This window comes from Coffea arabica, chromosome 4c (genome assembly GCF_036785885.1).
Source record: "Coffea arabica cultivar ET-39 chromosome 4c, Coffea Arabica ET-39 HiFi, whole genome shotgun sequence".
Taxonomy (NCBI): Eukaryota; Viridiplantae; Streptophyta; class Magnoliopsida; order Gentianales; family Rubiaceae; genus Coffea; species Coffea arabica.
The window spans coordinates 5,523,635-5,545,211 of record NC_092316.1 but is presented as its reverse complement, the minus strand read 5'-3'; the positions used below and the strand labels follow the sequence as shown (position 1 = coordinate 5,545,211).

Genomic DNA, 21,577 nt, shown 5'->3' with positions numbered 1-21,577 from the left:
TCATGACATGTACCTCTAGTAGATTTTAATTGGAGACTTAGCAGCTAAAGTAAATTGGAAATATATGTGAAAGATTGTTGTTTTAATCAAATGAATGTGCGGTTGCAAGTTAGTTTGTTGTCAAGTACTCAGGTTGAATTTTTTTCACAAGATCTTCAGATTAGATGAAAGGGAAAAGATCTTCTTCTTCTTCATTTTGATTGTGCAAGAATATGATAAGATTACCAACTTTAGCACATTTCATGTCCTACACGATTTTCGAAAACTAGCAAACGTGTTGAACAAATAAGGACAAATTCATTCGGGAAAAAAGAACAAACAGAGAAAATATCCCAAGCGCAGAATATTCACCAACCCAAACAGAAACCAACAAATCCATTCATTATTTGCCTCTTCCATGAAGCCACAAACTATGGAGCTTCGATCAGTTTCGTCTTTACTACTACTATTAGTTCATGGTTTGAAATTTGAGGAATTCCTGGTACACGCCGTTGACAAACGAACAAACCCTTCTTGTCGATCTCTATAATACTGACGAGACACCCACCCCCTTACCTTCTTTCTGAATTATTTTTTTTTTCTCTCTCAAACAAATAAATGTGTGCTAAAAATAGAAAAGATATGCTACAAGTTGAATTTTACGTAAAGGGAGAGAGACTCAAAATTTGACATTAAAAAAATTCGATTAGGTGTTTTGGAGACCAGAATCAAGTACACGAATTGATTGATGGCTTTATAAAATTATAAAGACCTCATGAAAATGAAAGTAACGCGGATCCGCGTCATAATAAGTTTTTCTACTTCCATACATTTGAACTCTCTCTCTCTCTCTCTCTCTATCTATATATATACATCAAAAATGGTTTAAATATTGAGACGTGCCGTTCTATAATAGTATGTAATAATCAACTTTCAACTTTAGTGTAATCGATTGGGTGGGACTACTCTATGTAGGGCTGTCAACGGGTCGGGTTCGGGCCGGAATTCATTATTCCGGACCCGGACCCGAATTACTATGCCGGATCCGGCGGTCCCGGATCCGGATCCGGGTCTACCCGAACAAATTTACCAAATTTTATAATTTCTAATAAAAATGAGAAAAAAATATACTTGTAAACTAATTTCTAACTAATGCAAAGAAAAAATCAAATAAGAAAAGAAATCAAATTAACTTTATTAAAATACATCACCCTAATCAAATTATATTGATAAATATATATTTTTTAAATTATTAATTCATTTATATCCGGATCCGGGTCTAATACGGGCCGGAATACAATATTCCGTATCCGACCCGTTTTTTTGTTTGACAAAACGGATCCGGATCCGGATCCGGGAAACGGAATTAAATCCCTACCCATACCCGCAATAATTTCACGGATCCGGTCCGGATCCGGGTCTAGACCCGACCCATTGACAGGCCTAACTCTATGCAGGGCGAAAATGCATTTTTTTTTTTAATTCTTGGTCGTTAGTTAATTAGGATTGTTCATTGTCTAATCAAATCCAAAAAGTATCTAACTTTTGTATCTCTAATGCCAAACACTTTTATAAGTTTATGTTTAATTTATAATGTATTTCATATCCTGAATGATTATTAAATATAAGACCAATGGTTTTTGATACGAGTAAATCTTATCACTGTTGGATTTTTAAGAGGGAACAAAAATAAAACAGTTTTCTTTATTGGCTGGATTAGGGATTTCATCCACTGCTTTGTTCGTTCGTTCGTCTCAGAACTTGAGAGTTCTTAGGTTTAAATCCCTTTTCTCTTTCCAACTTCTTAAATTCCACCTCTCTCCTACTAGAAATTTTTTTTTTAAAAGCAAAACGAATTATAGGAAACTCTCATAAAAGATCTTCATTTAATTCTGTATGATTTGCATGGTACTAAAAACTAATGAACATGAAAATCACACTATAAAATTCTAGAGTGGCAGTTAACTATGTACAACCGAATGATGATAAAAACTAAGGCCTTGTTTGGCAGATAAGTTTGTTGCCAAGCTTGTCTGCTGCAAGTTTTTAAAAACTTTAGCTGCAGTAACCTCAAAAAAATTTTTAAAAATTTTAAACTATACACTTCTAAATATTCAAAAAAAAAAAACATATTTCAAAAATTTTTTTAAAAACTTCTGCAGTAAATTATAGTAAAGTTTTAGACAAACACCCAAAAAACTAACATGCTAAACAGGCCTAAGTGCTGACGACCAAGACTTCAAGGTTGCTAATGTTTGTTATAAATTGTAATAACCTAGACTACAAAATCAACACACAGTTTCATATATCTGGTCAAATGGCTTTTCATAACCACATACAATCTCCTCTCATTTTGTTGGAAACTACACAATTTCCTTGCCTCCCAAGCATCTTCCTCATAATTTCCCCAGACTACCTTTTCTCTCGTCTTGCTCTAAACTAATTCTTGCCTCAGAGAATGAAATTAAAAGTTCTTAAGATGACTCACGCTTTGCCAACAAATAATGGGTTAACAGATCTGCACCGTTATATCGATCACTGTTGTATGTGTTTGCAAATAGTTACCATGCACTTGTCATTTTATATCAAATGCAAAAATGTTTTCCAGAGAATGATGAGAAGAAACCAAAATTTAGCAAAACCCCATGTGATGTCGAGAATTAAGATGGGTTAGGTTAGCAAAGAAACAGAGTATGCTTAAAAAGAGGGAAGGGACAAGTTGAATGGATTTGAGTCAAAAGAGGAAAAACACGTCCCACATCACTTCAATGTAGCATTTGATAATCAGAATCAAGTACGATGAACAGTGTACTATACTGATGTTTCATAGTTTGATTTAGACTCAACGCAAAAGAAAATTAAAGTAACGCGCATCCGCGTATACATATTCCGTCCGTTTTCCTTGTACCTCTACGACGAACAATTTATGGTTTTAATATTGGGCCATTCCTGTCTTAATTATGAGTGACACGCAGTCTTCCAAATCTCTATATGCTGGATTGAGCATCATTTTTCAACTCTTGCTTTGCTATTTTAGACTCCAACCAATTGAAGAAATCCAACAAGTATCGAGTTTTCGAGTGTTTAATTTTGTAGGAGACACTTTGCTTATTTGTGACTGTACCTATACGTGTTACGTATGTTGGACTCAATTAATTTAATTGGTTTTGTTAGAGAAAGAGAGGAAATTAATTATAAAACAGAAACCAAAAAAAAAAAAAATGCAAGGATTTTCTTTATTGGCTTGACTTGCAATTTTATGCGTTGCTTTGTTCAAGGGACTTACTTATTCGGAGCAGTTGTCAACCATTGGCAAGAAACTGTAACAAAAAAAAAAAAAATGGTCTTTCAATCCTGAAATTTAGGGCTGTAGAGATAGCAGAAGTTAATTAACTTAGGGAATCGCGACAAATTAGGATGATAATTCTTACGATCTAATAATAATGATTAATGAAAGCCAAACAGTTGAAGACCAAGACTTCATGTTTGCAAGTGTTTGTTATTGTAGGATAGATAGTAATCACCTAAATTAATTATAGGATACGAGTGTGATCCAACCAAATGACTTTTACGAACTACCAAGAATTTCCTCTCATCTTATTAGAAACTACCACTTTCCTAGTATGTCAAGTATCTTCCTCATAATTTCCATTCACTTCCCTTTTCTCTTGAATTCTTGTCTACTTCTATCCTGACTTGTACAAGCATGAACTACGTAGGTGCTAATTGCAACATGCACTGTGTATAATTTTGATAGAGCTATTACAAAATTGGGTCTGTCTAATGGACAGTCGTTAAGATATATATATTAAGTGTCATATTTTTTTAAAATATAAGATTAATTAAAATAAATAAATAAATATAAAAAAGAATAGGTAAGATTAAATAGCGACAGTATATGAAGGTATTCTATTTTTTAAAAAGTAAGATTAATTAGAAAAAATAAATAAATACAAATAAGAGTAGGTAAGATTAAATATGGACGATATGTAAATATAAGAAAAAATAATAATTATTAGTATGCATATATACATAATAGTTTCGGTGAATTTTAGATATGTTAACAAAACACCCATTAAAAAACCCTTACAAATTTGGTCTATCAATGTATTGGATCTCGCGGCCTGGAGTATTAATTCACCGTTTAAAGCTTAAAACAATTGCCCCTGCTCAGTGCACTTGTCCCTATTTGTGTGTGTATCAATGTGTGTATAGAGTGTGGCTTTTGGGAGCGAGCGTTGACTCAGACATCAGTTGACGTCAAAGTCGTTACATCATCAAAACTAGTAAACTTAGCTCATTTCATAGCTACGATCCTACCTCGCTGGTTCTTCCATCGTTCCTGGAAATTTCTATTTACGCTATTGTATTAGTAAATCGAGAGTGTTATACCCTTTTTGCCCTTCATCAGGAAGGGAGAGAGAGAGAGAGGTTCTTCCCTTTAAGTATTCCAAATCCTTCCTCAAAATCTTCTGCCCTCTTCTCCCCTTTGTTCTTATCTCTTTCTCTCAACATTTGTCAGTTACACCTACGCTGCACCAGAAATCATTGGAATCATTTCCTAAAGAATGGCTGCCAAACGGTTGTTTGATGATTCCGACAATGATCATTCCGACCAATCTAACCCCAAGCGCATCAAAACTACCAAACCAACTTTTGCTTCGTATGTTCTACGTTTTATTCTTGATTTATCACATTTTATTCTTCATTTCAATCACAAGAAGGTCTAATATCTTGAGTTTAAAAATGATCCCATCTTGTTTGGTATTGTTATTTGATCTAAAGTTTGAAATAACTTTTTCTTCTCCTTTTGTTTTGATCTAACAGTGTGATTAAAGAGGTGGTTACACTTAATTTCTTGGAGAACTTCTGCTCATCTTTAGAGCCAATGCTCAGAAGAGTGGTATGGTTGTTAGCTCTCATTTTTCATCAACTACCTGATCTAGTTTACCATTCTAAGTTCTTCGAATCAATAATATTTCCTTGAAATTCATCTTGATCGATCTTTTTTTGTTTTTCTTAGTTCTATGGCTTCTCTTAGAAAGTTTCTTCAAGTTAATTACATTTAAGCAAAAACCACCAACATCTCTATGGTTTGATAAGGGATAATTCTGACGTAGCAATACAAAAAGACCGAAGAAATGTTACTATAGTTTTCAAAATTAAAAGGCATAGATAAACAATTAAACATCAAGGGAGGCCAATATAATTTAGGCATTGGTTTACCGTTTTTATTCCTCATGAATAACGGAGCTTCATATGACAATTGTATCAGGTGAATGAAGAGGTGGAAAACGGCCTAAGACGCAATCTTCGATCTCTAACAAAGGCTCCATCACTTCGAATCCAAGCCATTGATGAGCTACCGACCCTACAACTGATATTCAACAAAAAGCTTTTACTCCCAATATTCACTGGAAGCAAAATTACAGACACCGACAGCAACCATCTTCAAGTCGTCCTCGTTGACACTAGAGGTGATGGAAAGGTCCCAGCATTTCTTCCCTACTCCCTTAAGATTGAAATCGTGGTTCTGGATGGCGACTTCCCCGCTGGGGACAGTGAAAATTGGACTAACGAAGAATTCGACAAGCATATTGTGAAAGAAAGAACTGGGAAGAGGCCTTTGCTTGCTGGAGAATTGAATGCCATCATGAGGGATGGATTGTGCTCATTTGGTGATATTGAATTTACTGACAATTCGAGCTGGATTCGGAGTAGAAGATTCAGGCTTGGTGCAAAAGTGGTTCAAGGGACCAGTGCTGCCGGTCAAGTTGCCAGAGTTCGACCTGCCATGTCTGAATCCTTTGTTGTCAAAGATCACCGTGGTGAATGTAAGTGTATTCTCCCCTTCTCTAATTACACATTCTTTTATTCCAAAATCCCATTTCGTGCTTTAATTTATGTATTTTTTTTCTTTAATTTGGATTGATGGGGTAGGTACTTACACCGTTCGTGCATGAAGATAATTCTTAATGCAATACTTAATCTTTATTGGTTATGAAAACCCTAGGACTTAAATGGTATTACATTAAAATTTCCTTTCCAAGAAAATAAAATCATTATTGTGAAGTCTTAAGTAGGTTGCTGCATTGTCCTACCTTGTTTCATTTTCCAATTCGCAGCCTGCATTTGTTTAGCCGCGTTACAGTTATTGAAGGGACAAAATTATATACTGTAACCAAAGCTTAACACCCGAGAGCATGCAGCTTCTGAAAAAGAACAGAAATATGAATGATGCATCTAACATTCGACTTTGTTCAACAAATCTTGTTCTAAGTTCTAACTAGGGGTTACATGTATGGTCCTTGTTGCTGCTCCCTCTGCCTTTAATTGGACTCAGATTTAGAACTTAAAAATGGTTTTGTTGTCTCGCAGTGTACAAGAAACATTATCCACCATCACTACATGATGATGTATGGCGTCTGGAAAAGATTGGAAAAGATGGAGCTTTCCACAAGAAACTATCTGCAGAAGGTGTAAACACTGTGCAAGATTTCTTGAAGCTCAATGTCATTGACCCCCAAAAGCTTAAAAAGGTACTGCAAAAGCATTTTATATTTATGCAGACATTATTATAACTATGGGATTTGTCTTATGTTTAAAAAAAAAACAAAGAAAAAACCTGCACATTTGCTAACCTGGATCGTTCTTGTATGTGCCAAACTAAATGCTTGGAGATTAGGTGCTCACGTGTCAAGCTTACATACCTGTTTATGTTTAAAAAAATTTGACACCAACACTATATATATTACTGATAGGACTTGATTGACTTGAAAGTGTTTTTATTCATATGTTATGTACACCTAACTTGTTACTATTTTATTCACTTCCTTATCAGTCCAAAACACAAGAAACATACAACAAATACGCAAGTTTTTTTTTTTTTTTTTGGTACAGAAAATTTGTGTTTCATCAACATATATAAAGTGGAATCATTTCTTTGGATTCAACAGATACTTGGACTTGGGATGTCGGAGAAGATGTGGGAGGTGACGTTGAAACATGCGTGGACTTGTAACTTGGGGACAAAGCTCTACATATCCCGGGGATCCAATTACATAGTCATCCTTAATCCAGTTTGTCAAGTTGTTAAGGCTGTCATCAATGGACAACATTATGTTCTTCGTGATTTAAAGATGATGAATAAGGTATGACAGAGATTGATTATATTCTTAATCACATGTAATCATTCATAGCTGTTTTTTTTTTCCTTCTCTTTTCTTTTCTCGTCGGAAAGCTATTACGATGAGTACATCCATAATTTGGCACTGATTAAGTTGCTCGCTATCATCATCAGGGCTATGTCGAGAAGTTGGGCCAAGATGCTTATGCAAATTGGAAATCTTTGGAAGAAATCGAAGGTCAAGTTAACGAGACTGCATTATTAACCATGGGTAGGTAACTCAACATGGTCTTATATATATATGATGACAGTGAGGTATTTTGAAAGGAAAGAATTTGTTGACAATTAAATCTCGTGATGCAAAAACAGGTGAAATTGGGGACCAAGTTCCAAATCATCAGCAGCCAAAAATGGGCAGTTCTTATCAGGGTGGACAAGCACTTTTACTTGATGGATCCACAAATCAGATGGCATCAATTGCAAACAATAATGAACAAGTGACCTATAATAATGACTGGGGTCTCAATTGCAGCTACCTGTGGACTCCCGGGCAGAACAGTGGCCGCTATTTCCCCGAGTCCTCCTCCGAGGGTGACTTGCATTAAAATGGCTGGTTATACCATTTGTGCCGAGGCTCAAGATGCAGCAGTTGTACATAATTATCAAGTCTTTTTTTTTTTCTGAGCAAGTAGAAACTTTTAATTTATGCCACCCCTTTGTAAAATGTTGTGGTTTGGCATTAGGATTGTTTTTTTTTTTCTGATGGAGAGTTCCTAGTAATGTGATGCAGTCAACTGTCATTGATCTTTTTTCTTCTTGTACAAAGGAGAAGATCAAATAGTTAAATCAATAATTTGTACGAAGCAAGCAAATAAATCAGATATTTGTCCCTTTGTACATGTTGAAAATTGATCTTATACACCAACCTTAACTGATGAGTATCTCTTTATTGCAATTTCTCGAGTTCGATCGCAATTTTTTTTGCAAATAAAGTGGAAGATGTTTTTGAAGACTTAGGGTGGGGTGCTATCCTACAACGATTAATGAGTTTTAGGGGGGGAATTTTTCTCTTGGGCTAACTAATTGTGACTGCTAGGGAAAAACATCATCGATATCTCAAGGCTACTGTTGGGGTAGAAATTCCCAACAACATCGAGCATTGGTACGTATCAGAGTCCGATTACCTAAAAAATAATTGGGCAATCCAATTTTGGATTAACTTCATATGCAAAAAAGGTGGTGAGGTTTAATCCTGTAAATTTTTCTATGCACGAAGTTGCAATATTAGGGGGGCAAAAGTTAAATAAAGTGGCATAAAGAAGTAAGGGACTCAATGTAAAGCAAGAAATAAAGTTGGTCAAGTAAAAGAGAACACAACATATCCGGGCTTTTGGCTACCCCATCAAGAAAATTCAAACAAGTTTCGCTGGCAACTTTTGCTTTAGTCAATTCCTTCTTGTTTTCCAGCCCTTTTCTCAGATGTTTACAGATAAATTAATGAGTCTAGTAAATTGATCAGGGCACCCTGTGGGGTTTCTATCCCACATCGATTGGGGGGGTTTGGGTGTTGGGTTTATAAGTCTCCTCAGTACCCTCACTAGTTACCATGGCTTTTGAGGTGTATTGTGGACTAAGGGTTGTAAAGTCAATAGTCGGGTTTCTACCAACTGACAAAAAAAAAGTAAATTGATCAGGAGAATACTTTTTTTTTTTTATGATACGATAAATTTTATTCTACACATATTTCTACTTTATATTAAGGAGAGGAGGATCTAAGATGATCAAAGAGGAATCCAGTAAATCACCGTCGATTCAGACGAGTTGCCTGTTGATCCGCCGTTGAAATTTTAAAAAAAAAATCTGAACATTAGAATGTTGGCTCGAGGAGGGATCAGGAGAATACTTAAAAAAGAAGTGGCTCTCTCTGTCACTGGATCGTACGAAGAGTCTCTGCTTTCTGCGCTCTTTCCAGCAAGTTTAATTGGAACTTGAACGGTGGTCCGAGATTTTCCCCCTTTCTTATTTTTTGGGATAATTAATATGGAGGGTCATCGAACATCACAACTTAATAATAATAATAAGTAATAAGCACAAAGAGATACTAAAATGTACAGTATTATTTAAATACAAAAGAGATGCTAATATTCACCACCCAAATGCTTAAGCTTAAAAAAAAAAAAAAAAAAAAAAAAGTCAGTGAGAAAGTGCTCAACATTTTTCTTCTTCTCCTTTGAACGGATAAACTACTTAAATCAATCCAACCCAAATTTCCTCTACCTATTTTGGACCTACAACACGAAAGAGGTCATTTCTTTCCTTCTTTCTTTTTTTTTTTTAGGATATTATCATGGTTAAAGTTTTAGAGGGTTTATTTGTTCCCAATTTGATCTGTCCTAAGTAAACCGTTTCGGGTTTATTTAGTGGTTTAAATGGTTCATTTTCTTCTCTTTGCTAGGGGTGCTTATTTGCAATTTGCAAATTTGCATGGTCAAAGTTCGTTTGAATGAAATCGTGTTCCAATAGACTTGAAAGTTTGTCAAACTTCATAAATTCTCAACAAACACACAATTTTATTTAAGGGTCACACTAATCACGAGACATAATTATATTTGGCAGATTTAATAATGCAAAAAGATGGAATGACCCAAAATTTATTTTTTTGATATTTCAGTGGATAAATACGTACTTTTAAAAGTTCAATGATAAAAAAATTTTCATCGAAAAGTTTGAAGGTTACCTGGGTAATTTGCTCTAATTTATATTACACAAACTCGATTGAGGTAGGTTCGATCGAGTCCAAACTCAAGATTGAGTAAATTAAAACTATATCAAACTTGACTAATGATCTACTCGAGCTCGATTCAATTTGTTTACCCGCCCTGCTATGTCCAGTGTGTCCATGTGGGGAGAGGAAGTGCTGTATACGGAAGTTTCAAAACATTGGCGACAGAGTATGAAGCTAAGCTCATTCATTATAACATTATAGTTTTCCATTTGATATCTAAGATTAAATGAAACACAAATTTCTGCTGAAAAGTAAGTCCATATTCACTGCCAGACCAGGTGGCAGTGGGTCAGAAATTCTGTCCCTTATACCAGAATCCTTACTGTTGCGCATTTCATTTACTCGTTGACAAGAGAAGACTAGTATCGGTCTTCTCCTGTTAAAGTGCCCATCTATAATTCTTGAAGAAAAATGAGTGCTGCTTCAGTTCGTTTCCTAAAATCTAAGATGAGTACCGTTCAACCCTTTGGTTCTTACAATTTGCAAATGATGTTTCCAATTATCAGCATTCTCATGATCTCAACCATGATTCAATCCTCTTATTGTGCCATTAGCAATGAATCCTCCTGTGACGGATTGTTCTACAACTGTGGAAACCTACAGGGCATAGCTCATCCTTTCTGGGGAGGAAATCGACCTGAATCATGTGGGATCCGTGATTTTCAGCTGCAATGTGTAGAAGAACAGCAAACCCTGATTCTTTTTGATGATATACAAAAGTTCAGGCTCCTAAACATCGATCAGCCTGCTGGAAGTATGACTCTTGCACGCACCGACATCTGCGACAATGCATGTCCACAGGGATACACAAACATTTCTTTGCCAACAGACGGTTTTCTCAAGTACAAGGAGCAAACTGTTAGCAATCTCATAATTTACTACGGTTGCAGCTTGGATCTTACATCACTTGGCTGGGATAGCAGTTCGAATCAGACGCAGTACAACACAACTGACAACTTTCACAGTTGCTGCTATCAGCAGATCACGAACTCGATAGCAAGCAGAGTTTGTTTTGCTGATTATTATCCACATAGCCAAGAGTGTAGCTCTCTTGCTGTAGTTCCAGTTCTTAAGGAAGCTTCTGACGAACTCTGGGCCTCGAAAGACTTACTGTCAGCTGCAGAAGCTCTATTGCAAGAAACTATCAATCAAGGTTTTGATGTTGAGTACAGGGAATTAGTAACTGCTTGCTCAGGTTGTGAGGCTTCTGGAGGAAACTGTGGATCTAACAAAGATGGACAAGTTAATTGCCACTGTCAAGATCAAATTCACCCAACAATATGTCCAAATTCGCCTAACGGTATATATGGTGTATCTTCTTTACGGTCAAGCGTGCTTTCTGTTCTGTTGCATACTAGTAAAATCTTTTATTCTTTTGGAATTCTTTTTAGATTTCAATAGGATATTTAATATAGAAAAAAATCAAGACTACCCAACTGTCCAATCAACATGTTATTAATGAAGGAGTAATTATCAATTTTTCCTCCCGTCACAGGAAATCAGTCTTTTGGCTCCCCTCCTAGCAACCATGGAAACAATGATCTTCTAGTGAAGAAGCCAGTAGTAGGTATGAAATTACTCTCCTTCGTATTGTCGTTAATTTGTTTTGCTAATGTTCTAGCCTTTTGAGTCACAAGCTGAGAATACCGCATTTCTTTGATTCCTTTTGCAGCTGGAATAGTAATAGCAGGAATAATACTAGTAGTAGGTATGTGTATAGTTATCTGGTGCTGTAAAATCAAGAAAGGGCAACATGGCCGAGCCATTTTGTTACCGTTTAAAAGAATTTCGAAAGATTTCCAAAATCTTGACGAATTGATGGAGCAACATGGACCTCTGGCCCTAAGAAGATACAATTATTCAGATATTAAAAAAATGACAAGCTCATTTAAGGATAAACTTGGAGAAGGAGGATTCGGCGAAGTCTACAAGGGAAATCTTTCCAATGGTCGGGATATTGCAGTAAAGATCCTACGAGAATCCAAAAAAGATGGAGAAGCGTTCTTCAATGAGGTCTTAAGCATTAGTAAGACTTCCCATGTCAACATCGTCACCCTTCTGGGATTTTGCCTGGACAGGCAAAAAAGAGCTCTTGTCTATGAATACATGCCAAAAGGGTCTCTAGACAAATATATCCATGGGGAAACTGTAACTAAGACTGAAAATCACCTGGGATGGGAAACGCTTCATCGGATTGCAGTTGGAATAGCTCGAGGACTAGACTACTTGCATAAGGGGTGCAACACTCGAATTTTGCATTTTGACATAAAACCTCATAACATTCTTCTGGATGAAGATTGCTATCCTAAGATATCTGACTTTGGGTTAGCACAGCTATGTACTAAAAAAGGAGGTATCGTATCAAACATAAGAGCTAGAGGAACTCCAGGTTATACTGCCCCAGAATTTGGCAGCAGGGACTCTGGGGGAGCTTCCGAGAAGTCTGATGTTTATAGCTACGGAATGATGCTTATGGAAATGGTTGGAGGAAGAAGGAACATTGAGGTGGATGTAAGTCGTATAAGTCGAATCGATTATCCCTCTTGGGTTTACCAGCGCGTGGTGCTTGATGAAGACTTGGAACTACAGGGCATCAAGACTAAAGAAGAAGACGAAATGGCAAGGAAAATGTTGCTAGTAGGTTTGTGGTGTATACAAAAAGATCCGTCTAGAAGGCCAGAAATGAGCAAAGTGATCGAAATGCTCGAAGGTAGTTTGCAGGCCTTAGAGAAACCTCCAAAACCTTTTGATGGTGGTATTTCTTCTCCAGTTCTGCAATAGACTAACAGAATTGTTTAAACCCATCAAATTTCTTTTACATTTTTGTTCAACTTCTCCTCCATTAGTTATATAATGTACTGATCACATAAATTCACCGGCAAGGACTCATCAAAGTTGTATAACGTCTGCTCCTCCAAAGTTCAAAACTATAGGGGAAGTTAATATCTGACAAACTCATGACATTAGGTTGTAGATCAAAATTTCGATGGCACGAAAGGTTAAAGTGCCTAAGTTTTATTGTTATACATATCAGAATAATTTGATCCGTTATTTCACATATATGTCAGTGGCCCTTCTTATCAGTGTCATGATCAGTAGATTGGCATAGCGAACATTGGCTTCAGTAACTGGCACCGACTTGCACGTCATCTTTGTATTTGCAAGTCGAAGAAAACAGCAGCCTATCCGAACAAGTTAGTAGTTAAGAAAAGTCATCTGCTAGCATCTTCGACATCTTAAAAAGGGATTAGATTTTATAGTGCCAGAGATAATACATCTTGATGAATGAAATGGACTAATGCATGTGGATTTTGAAGGACATAATAAAAAGAGTAACCTAAAACAAAGCATCTTTCTTCCTTTAGGGGAAAAAAATTTTGTGCTACTGTCCTGGGCTAGTTTCGGGCACACCGTCTATTATTCCCTTTGCGGTCTACCTTCGGAGCCAATCTCAAAGACGAACACCAGCAGTATTTGGAGTCAAACAAGTAGGAGTATTATATTAGAGAACCAAAAGGCAAGTTGACGCTCAATTTCTTGATAATTTAATGCAAAGTCAAGTCGTGACCGTGCGGGTCATCAAAAATGAGTTAGGAACTGTAGGACCTGGTTACAGTAGTATTAGTACAACAAATCATGAAATAATCGAGATAGAATTCCAAAGAGTCATAGGAGGAAAGGATTAATGCCTTTTGGGTTTAAGTTCAGCTTTATCTATCAGCCTTTCCTGTTTCAGTTATGAGCATTGACCATTTTCATTCATCTATGACGAATTCACAATTGATCATAACCATTTTCTTTATCTTGTCCGTCATTTCATTTTGTTATACTGCCAAGGGTGACCAATTCAAAAACTGTAGCCTTCTTTACAATTGTGGAACCTTAAAGGGCATAGGATATCCTTTCTGGGGAGGTGATCGGCCAAACTATTGTGGTCGCAGAGGCTTCGAACTGTTCTGTGCGAATGACCAGTACACGCATATTTGGTTTGATCTTGTAGCTTACCGTGTATTAGGAATTGATCCACTAGTTCGCAAGATGACAGTTGCTCGGCTTGATCTTTGGGATGATATTTGTCCGGTATCAGTTAATCGAATTAAAGATTCCACCTTGTCAAAATTAAATCCCGGTTCAGACAGAAGGTTTAGGAACATCCACATTTTCTATGGTTGCACTTCTGAGGTTATTGCCAAAGTGCAAATTCAGAGTAATTTGTCGTGTTCAATATTTGGAGAGAACAGTGGTGTCTTTTTTGCAGGTGAATTTGTATCTAGTGCTCCTGGATGTATGACCAGCATGGTTGTTTCCATTCAGTTTGCAGCTTATATTGATCTCTGGGACAGAAAAATAACACTTCAACAAGCTCTTAAACAGGGAGTTGATGTGGAGTATGATACCTTGGAAGCTTGCTCATCATGTGAGGCTTCGGGTGGTAAATGTGGATCTGATTCAACTAATGAATTTATTTGTATCTGTCAAGATCAATCCCATCCAAAGGTTTGCCCTAAACATGGTATGTAAGGGTTTCTTTCTTTTATCTTTTTTTTTTCATGCGTTCATTTTGGTTTTGCGTTCTTGTGTTTCTGTCATTGCTGATCTCTGTTATAAACCGTCGTTGGGAATGGCAGCATGATTTTGACCTTACACAGCATTACTTGAAAAACTTAAGTGCAAATGAGATACTGAGAACTGAGAAGATTCAAGTAAACACAAAACGTTAGAGACAAATTAGCACCGCCTCTACCGTAGAGATTGCTAGTACTCAACTTTATGCCTTTCCAAATGAATATATTAGAAAAATCTAAAAGGCATTCCAAATTGAGATACAGCAGCAGTACATTGATAGTTCTACAAAGAAATGGAATTCCTTTCAGTCTGGACTTCTAGTAACTTATGAAAGGAGACCAATCTGGTGCAAAGAGTGGCCTTGGATTGTAGATACAGGTAGAAGAGAGGAAAGAATTCAAATGTGTCCCACTCAGTGATGCTACGAGCACTAAACATGTCCTTCAAGCTAATTGCTATTGTGTTCGCTAGGAAATTATCCAAATGAAATGAATAAAAATTTGACCATGTAAGCATAATATCAATAATTCTCTAAAGTTCAGAAAAAATGACATGTTTAAGCATCAGAATCTGTCAAAATGAGTAATCTAGAAAATTGTTGCTTTGTCCTGTTTATCACAATGCTGAGTTCCTGGTATTTATAGCAACTTGGTCAGCATGACTAAGATGGTTCGTGTCTCTTTTGCCACTTTTTGTTGAGCAAGCCAGATTTTCTTTTGCTACATGGTGATTTAGTTAATACACATGGAGGGACATGAAGAAAGCCAATAAATAGGAAGGAACCAATCTTTGCAGTCTTGGCTCTTCCTTATGCATGTTTTATTCGCCTTGCAGGAAAGGGGCGTTGGTTGAAGCGGATGATTGGTAGGTACCTCAACAATTTTTTCTCTTAATTGCCACCGACATTAAAAGAATCTCAAGCGGTGTCCCTTTCTCTGCGTGCAGGAGCTATAGTGGCTGGAATAGGAATACTATCATGTTCAGTAATCTGCTATTGTTATTACAAAAAATATTCAAAGAAAACTGCGCTTTTCTTGTTTTCAAGAAAAACAGATGATAAAGAACTCGAAGCCTTTCTTGAAGAACATGGATCTCTCGTACCTAAAAGATACAGCTACACTGATATCAAGAAAATGACACATTACTTCAAAGAGAAACTTGGTCATGGAGGATATGGTGAGGTCTACCGAGGAAATCTTTTTGACAAGCGTCCAGTGGCAATAAAAGTTTTAAGTATGACCAAAGGAAATGGAGAGGAATTTATTACTGAGGTTGTAAGCATTAGCAAAACTTCCCATGTTAATGTGGTCAATCTTGTTGGATTTTGCCTTGATGGTCGTAAAAGAGCTCTAGTGTATGAATTCATGCCAAATGGATCACTTGAAAAGTATATCCATCATGACAGCAAGTCCTATTTGGGATTGGAAAGGCTGCATGAAATTGCTATTGGAATAGCTCGAGGGCTAGAGTACTTGCATGGAGGATGCAACACGCGCATTTTACACTTGGACATAAAACCTCATAATATTCTGCTTGATGAAGAATATTGTCCTAAGATATCTGATTTTGGGCTGGCGAAACTATGTGCTCGAAAAGAGAGTGTTGTATCGATGTCAGGAGCTAGAGGAACCATTGGCTATATTGCTCCTGAAGTGTTCAGTAGGAACTTTGGTGGAGTCTCCTATAAATCTGATGTCTATAGCTATGGAATGATGATCCTTGAAATGGCTGGCGGAAGGAAAAATGCAATAAACGTTCAATTAAGCAATTCAAGTGAGGCATATTTTCCAGATTGGCTATATGATCGAGTTCTGATTGATGAAGACCTAAAACTGCATGGTCATACTATGACAAAAGAAGAAAATGACATTGCAAGGAAGATGATATTGGTAGGCCTATGGTGTATACAGACTAATCCATCGCATAGGCCGAAAATGAGCAAGGTTATTGATATGCTGGAAGGTAGCTTAATGTCGTTGGAAGTTCCCCCAAAACCATTCTTCTCTTCACCTTCAAGATCAGAAGGAGGATCTTTGGAGATGACATTGCTGCCACAAACAATTTTACCTACCTCTTCTAGTTCACCAGCTGATTCTGGCACCAGATAAGCATAAATCACACTTTTAATGTATTTTTAAGCCAAAAGTAGACACTTCAGTATATATGCTAGTCTTTGAAGCATCAACAAAATTTATGCAACACATGGATGCAGACTTGGAAAGTTCATCAATCGATGGGAACTTCACAAATTCAGTCTGCAATGATTGTATCTGCTGAGCACTGGTAAGCACAAGAAAATTGATTGGATGACAATATGTCTCTGGTTTTTCCGGGCTTCTGGGATTTAACATTCACATCAGATAGGAGAAAATTCCTATAATTTGTAACTCTGTTATAGCAAAGAAGAATATTTCGTAAGTCTGCAGTCCATAATTTGGGTCAGACTTTTATATTCAAATACTATTAACTTGCCATTTGCAAAAACTTCGATTTCGTTCACAAATTATACATGTGCTCGAGCAGTAAAGCGATGGGTACTTATTAAAACCAACCCGGCAGGAGGACTGGGTTGGCGGTTCAATCGCTGTTCAAGTAGTTGAACCGTTGGATCACACTATATAATAAAATAAATATATAAATTATAATATAAGTACATAAATTCTTAAATATTAACAAGCTATAACCTTGTTCATACACACAAGCCATACTCATACGAGGTTCTAAGTTCATAAATTCATATTGATATTATACACAAACAAAAATGATAAATCTATGTGTAAAAGAAAGAAAGAAACCCTAATTTCCAAATCTTTTTTAGATTTTTCTCATCTAATTGGCTGCATAATGTCGAAAAGACGACAATGCTCATACTGGTGTAACTAGTCAAATTAAAAAATTGGGTAAAAAGGTAATTTCAGGAAAAATTTTAAAACCCGATAGGTTCATCAATAACCACCGGATTTGACAGGTCATTGGTTTCGATCACTCAAGTCAAACAGTTCCAAACGAATTATCTGCAAGTTCGATCTAATTGCTAAACTAGCCCAGTTTCATGGCCGATTCACCGATTTGATCGGTTCAACTATTGGGTCGAGTCGGATATAATAACTATGATGAATACTACTCAACTAATTAACGCAATAAATCGAGCCACTGGCAGAGTCAAGACAATTGGGAAGGTTGCAATTAATCACTTTTTTATAAATTTCTTGTGGTTGGTTAGAAAATGAAAATGATCCTATAAAGTTTTATTTTCTTATGAAGGTCAAACTTAGACACTACAAATATTTAACTTTATTCAGCATAAGATTATTTTAAAAAAAATCTCCAAAAATATCTTTCAAATTGTTGATGAGCGTTCCAGAAAGGTGTACAATTTTTTTTGTCCCACTATGGGGGAAATTGTGGGGAGGGAAGTGGTATTCTCAAATTTTAGAGAGCGCAAACATAAAGCAATTTGCAAAATAACATCAACTCTGGGTCATTTTGTAATTTTTCACGAATGGTTTTTATTGAGTGCGATTTTTTGTTTAGCGGTAAACCGATAACTGGCTCACCTGAATGCAATTCCGCCAATGAATCCAGCTGATACAATCGGTTGGACGGCAAACAATTGGTAGTCAAGTTCGGACTGCGACCATTCAATTTATACTTGAAAGCCATACTTAAGTTGAGGAATTATAACAGGGCAAAAATAAAAAGTATGGCAGACTACAAAAACAAAGTATCAGACTTTTTATGAAATTTTTAATGCATTTTTGTTTTATTTGTCATTTTAACCTCTTGTATTTTGGTTAATGAAACTTGAACAGATAAAAAATAAATTAAAATAAAATTTTTGTGAAGAAAAAATGGCAATATAATGCAAGGTAGAACAGAAACTGAATGAATAGAAAGTAAAACAAAAGACCGATTGAATAATAATTTCGTAAAGCCCGTCATGTCAATAATTTCATAGTGATTTAAGTTGCTAATTAATGTTAGCTGCTTAATAATTTCGTAGTGATTCAGTTTAGATATCCCATATATCAGGTCATTTTCATCATGGATATCATAAACGTTTCAAGGATATGAAATAGGAATTGTTTGGTTCTCCATATGAACCGGAAATGGACTGCAGTAGGAGTTGTTTTGTAGTCTTATCAACCTACGCACTCTTTTGTTTTCATTTTCAAGTGTATTAAAGCTACTTATTCTATTCCAATACAAAGAACAAAACTAAGACGAAAAAGATGAAGAAACTCATGACAGATAAGGGACACACATTTCCACAGGCACTTGCTGCAAAAACCAATAAATGTGTCTTTGACTCTTGAAGAAACGAAACGGAAAAACATCCCGATTCTCTCTCGATAGCCTCCTAACGTTAAAAACCTCTTCAATCCTTGCTCCAATTCAATCTCTCTACTGTTCAATTGGGCATTGCAATATATGTTTTTTTTTTCCCGGTTCATGATACCCAGAAATTTGACAAATAAATCATGAAAGTAATAAGTTGTGCGTCCTCAATCTTCAGTTGCGAGTCTCGCTCTTGACCTCTATCCTCCCTGTTTTATGGTTTGAAATGGCTTAGGCCTCCATTTTGTAAAATAAAAAATAAAAAAGTAAAAACTGGTACCAAAATGTTAAACGCCTGAACTGTACTCCAAATCCTTCTTCACTAGTTAGGATGGTAGTCGGAAAAAATCGTAAAGACTCGGCACAATAATTTGATCGAACGTTACACTTCTAGTGTCGGTGTCTCTTTTTTCCCTGCCATGATCTGTAAATTGGAATTGGTCATTGGCTTCAGCGACGTACTGGGACTTTTGTCTCTGCGGTTTTAGTCAAAGTAAACGGCATCTTATCCTTATTAGTGTAGTCAGAAACTTATCACCTATTTTTTTAGAGTAAGTTTTATTTAAGTAATACAAATGTTCTATTTTTAATTATCAAACACATTTATCTTAACCTATTAAATTGAATTATCAAACAATATATTGCCGACGGAAATCTAGATCTTGATGAATGAATGAGGTTAAATACTACTATTTGAATTCGGTAAAATGGAATCAATACAATCACCAAGAAACTCATCCTCTTCTTTTTTTTTTTTTTTCTTTTTTGTTCCCCACTTGGTTTTTAAAATTTGTGGTAGCATCCTGGGCCCGTTTGCGCCCATCTTATAGTAATTGGCTAATTGCCCATGAAGCCGGGACAAAACACACAGGACCAAGATCAACTCGACACCCGATTTTTTTTTTTTTTTAATTTTATTAATTGCAAAGGCATGTCGTGAGGAGTAGCTCATGAAAAATGTAAAAAGACTTCTGGAGTAAATTGCAAAGCCATTTATTGTTTGCAGTGTGGTGCTATTTATTGTTTGCAGGTGGGGTTTCTTGACTTGATGAAGACCTCGAACAAGAGCCGGCAATTATACCCAAAATCCAACAATGCAACCAATCCATCCACTAATTTGAGAGGTTAGGTTGGGTAAGTTCAATTTTGGGTTAATTTTGGATTGGGTAATAAAAATTCATATATATTTTGGGTGATTTGGGTATTTGTGTTGGGCACCCATTACCCAACTTAAGTTAAAAAAAAAATTAACAAATTAAAATCAAGAAACAAAAAAAAAAAAAAAAAAACCAGCCTTGTTGGATCAAGCAAAACCCATATATGTACTGGTATGTATAATTATCATATATATGCTACTACTACACACTGAGAAGGATGATCAACGAGTAATGCTTAAAAAGAACAAAAATTGAGAAATGAACGGTGCAGCACAAATGTCAGTAGGATTTTTTTAAAAAAAAGAAAATCCTTGTACTCTTTGCTCTTCACATCCATCCTTTTGCCGAGTTCCGGAAAAATGCATCCTACTGTTCTTCTATTTCTTTTTCTTTTTTTCATTCAAAATGAAAAAATAAGCCCCCCCCCCCCCAATTTATTTATCACTTCATCGAGATCTCTTAGTTTTGTTCCACCCAAAATTGTTGCTTCGGTCTCTTAGTTTGGACCAAAACTATACCCAATTTAAAAATGCTTACTTGTATAAAAAATAGTGAGTTCATCCAAGTAGTTTAAATAGTTAGTATGTGTGTGTATTTGTGAAAGTATATTAATGTGTATTATAATGTGTTTGTATGTGTAAAAATAACGTATTTCAAAAGAGTTTAAAAAGTGAGTGTGTGTGTGTCTATGAGTGTTTTAGTGTGTAAAAATATGTCTATCTATGTGAAAATGTGTTTATGTGTGTGAAATTTTTTTTTTTTTGTATGTGAAAATGTATTTGAGAGAGTTTATGTATCAAAATCTATTAATTAATATATTGGGTCATAATTGGGTCATGGGTTTGAGATAACCCAATTCAAAATTAACCCAATCTAAAATTGAGCGGATTAGGTGTCACCCATTTAAATGAAAATCCAATATTAATCCGCCCAAAAATCGTCCAACCCGCCCAATTGCCAAGTATACCTGGAACTACAAAGCAAGCGACTGAAATTTGGAGGGGCCGAAGCCGAAGACGAAGACGACTTCTTCTAATGTGGCTTCAAGTTTTGTACGAGGAAATTGCCCCTTTTTACCAATTCAACTACTAATAGAGAACAAATATCGGCTTCAAGGAAATAACGAAGAAGTTGGGCACTTTTGTTTGTTCTTGGACGCTAAGATGGAATTGATCAATGAATTTTGCCAAATTTCTTCACTCATCGGATCAAGTCTCAATTCATTCACTGGAGAAAAGTAAAAAGGTTCAATCACATGGACCACTTTTATTTTTTTTTTCTTACATTTTCTTACCGAAAGTAAGAGTTACGCAAATAAACCTAGATCCCGTGAGTAACCTCAAAAGCCGGCAACTTTTGAGGTCCTCACAGGGACTTATCTACCCAACCCAACCCCCCCTAATACCGATGTGGGATTGAAACCCCGACAGAGGCAAGCCCAGTGGGCCGTCACTGCTAAGGAATAAAGACCCCCCACGAACCCTGTCCTGTTGACCGACCCCTAGAGAGTTTCTTTCTTACATTTTCTTACTGAAAGTAAGAGTTACGCAAATAAACCTAGATCCCGTGAGAAATCTCAAAAGCCGGCAACTTTTGAGGTCCTCACAGGGACTTATCTACCCAACC

The 21,577-nt window shown here is 36.2% G+C and overlaps 3 protein-coding genes across 3 annotated transcripts; all 3 read left to right on the top strand.

The window, feature by feature from the left end:
- The first annotated feature begins 4,456 nt into the window (after window positions 1–4,456).
- LOC113739496 (protein SAR DEFICIENT 1) lies at window positions 4,457–8,013 on the top strand. Its single transcript, XM_027266719.2, has 7 exons — window positions 4,457–4,642; window positions 4,807–4,882; window positions 5,255–5,813; window positions 6,358–6,518; window positions 6,936–7,130; window positions 7,280–7,376; window positions 7,475–8,013. Exons 1-7 carry the CDS (start codon window positions 4,548–4,550, stop codon window positions 7,708–7,710), a joined length of 1,419 nt encoding a protein of 472 aa, XP_027122520.1. The 5' UTR covers window positions 4,457–4,547; the 3' UTR covers window positions 7,711–8,013.
- A 2,127-nt stretch (window positions 8,014–10,140) lies between these two features.
- Window positions 10,141–12,941, top strand: LOC113739400 (LEAF RUST 10 DISEASE-RESISTANCE LOCUS RECEPTOR-LIKE PROTEIN KINASE-like 2.4). The gene is made up of 3 exons (XM_027266609.2): window positions 10,141–11,190; window positions 11,386–11,457; window positions 11,563–12,941. Exons 1-3 carry the CDS (start codon window positions 10,302–10,304, stop codon window positions 12,669–12,671), a joined length of 2,070 nt encoding a protein of 689 aa, XP_027122410.1. The 5' UTR covers window positions 10,141–10,301; the 3' UTR covers window positions 12,672–12,941.
- A 322-nt stretch (window positions 12,942–13,263) lies between these two features.
- LOC140005195 (LEAF RUST 10 DISEASE-RESISTANCE LOCUS RECEPTOR-LIKE PROTEIN KINASE-like 2.1) lies at window positions 13,264–16,929 on the top strand. Its single transcript, XM_072045695.1, has 3 exons — window positions 13,264–14,403; window positions 15,291–15,320; window positions 15,402–16,929. Exons 1-3 carry the CDS (start codon window positions 13,629–13,631, stop codon window positions 16,562–16,564), a joined length of 1,968 nt encoding a protein of 655 aa, XP_071901796.1. The 5' UTR covers window positions 13,264–13,628; the 3' UTR covers window positions 16,565–16,929.
- The last annotated feature ends 4,648 nt before the right edge of the window (window positions 16,930–21,577 follow it).

Coding starts and splice junctions, on each gene's coding strand:
- LOC113739400 (XM_027266609.2), top strand. CDS start 10,302: ATGAGTGCTGCTTCAGTTCGTTTCCTAAAATCTAAGATGAGTACCGTT. Junction 11,191..11,385: donor ATGTCCAAATTCGCCTAACG/GTATATATGGTG, acceptor CTCCCGTCACAG/GAAATCAGTCTTTTGGCTCC. Junction 11,458..11,562: donor AGTGAAGAAGCCAGTAGTAG/GTATGAAATTAC, acceptor TTCCTTTTGCAG/CTGGAATAGTAATAGCAGGA.
- LOC113739496 (XM_027266719.2), top strand. CDS start 4,548: ATGGCTGCCAAACGGTTGTTTGATGATTCCGACAATGATCATTCCGAC. Junction 4,643..4,806: donor ACCAAACCAACTTTTGCTTC/GTATGTTCTACG, acceptor TTGATCTAACAG/TGTGATTAAAGAGGTGGTTA. Junction 5,814..6,357: donor CAAAGATCACCGTGGTGAAT/GTAAGTGTATTC, acceptor GTTGTCTCGCAG/TGTACAAGAAACATTATCCA.
- LOC140005195 (XM_072045695.1), top strand. CDS start 13,629: ATGAGCATTGACCATTTTCATTCATCTATGACGAATTCACAATTGATC. Junction 14,404..15,290: donor AAAGGTTTGCCCTAAACATG/GTATGTAAGGGT, acceptor TTCGCCTTGCAG/GAAAGGGGCGTTGGTTGAAG. Junction 15,321..15,401: donor TTGGTTGAAGCGGATGATTG/GTAGGTACCTCA, acceptor CTCTGCGTGCAG/GAGCTATAGTGGCTGGAATA.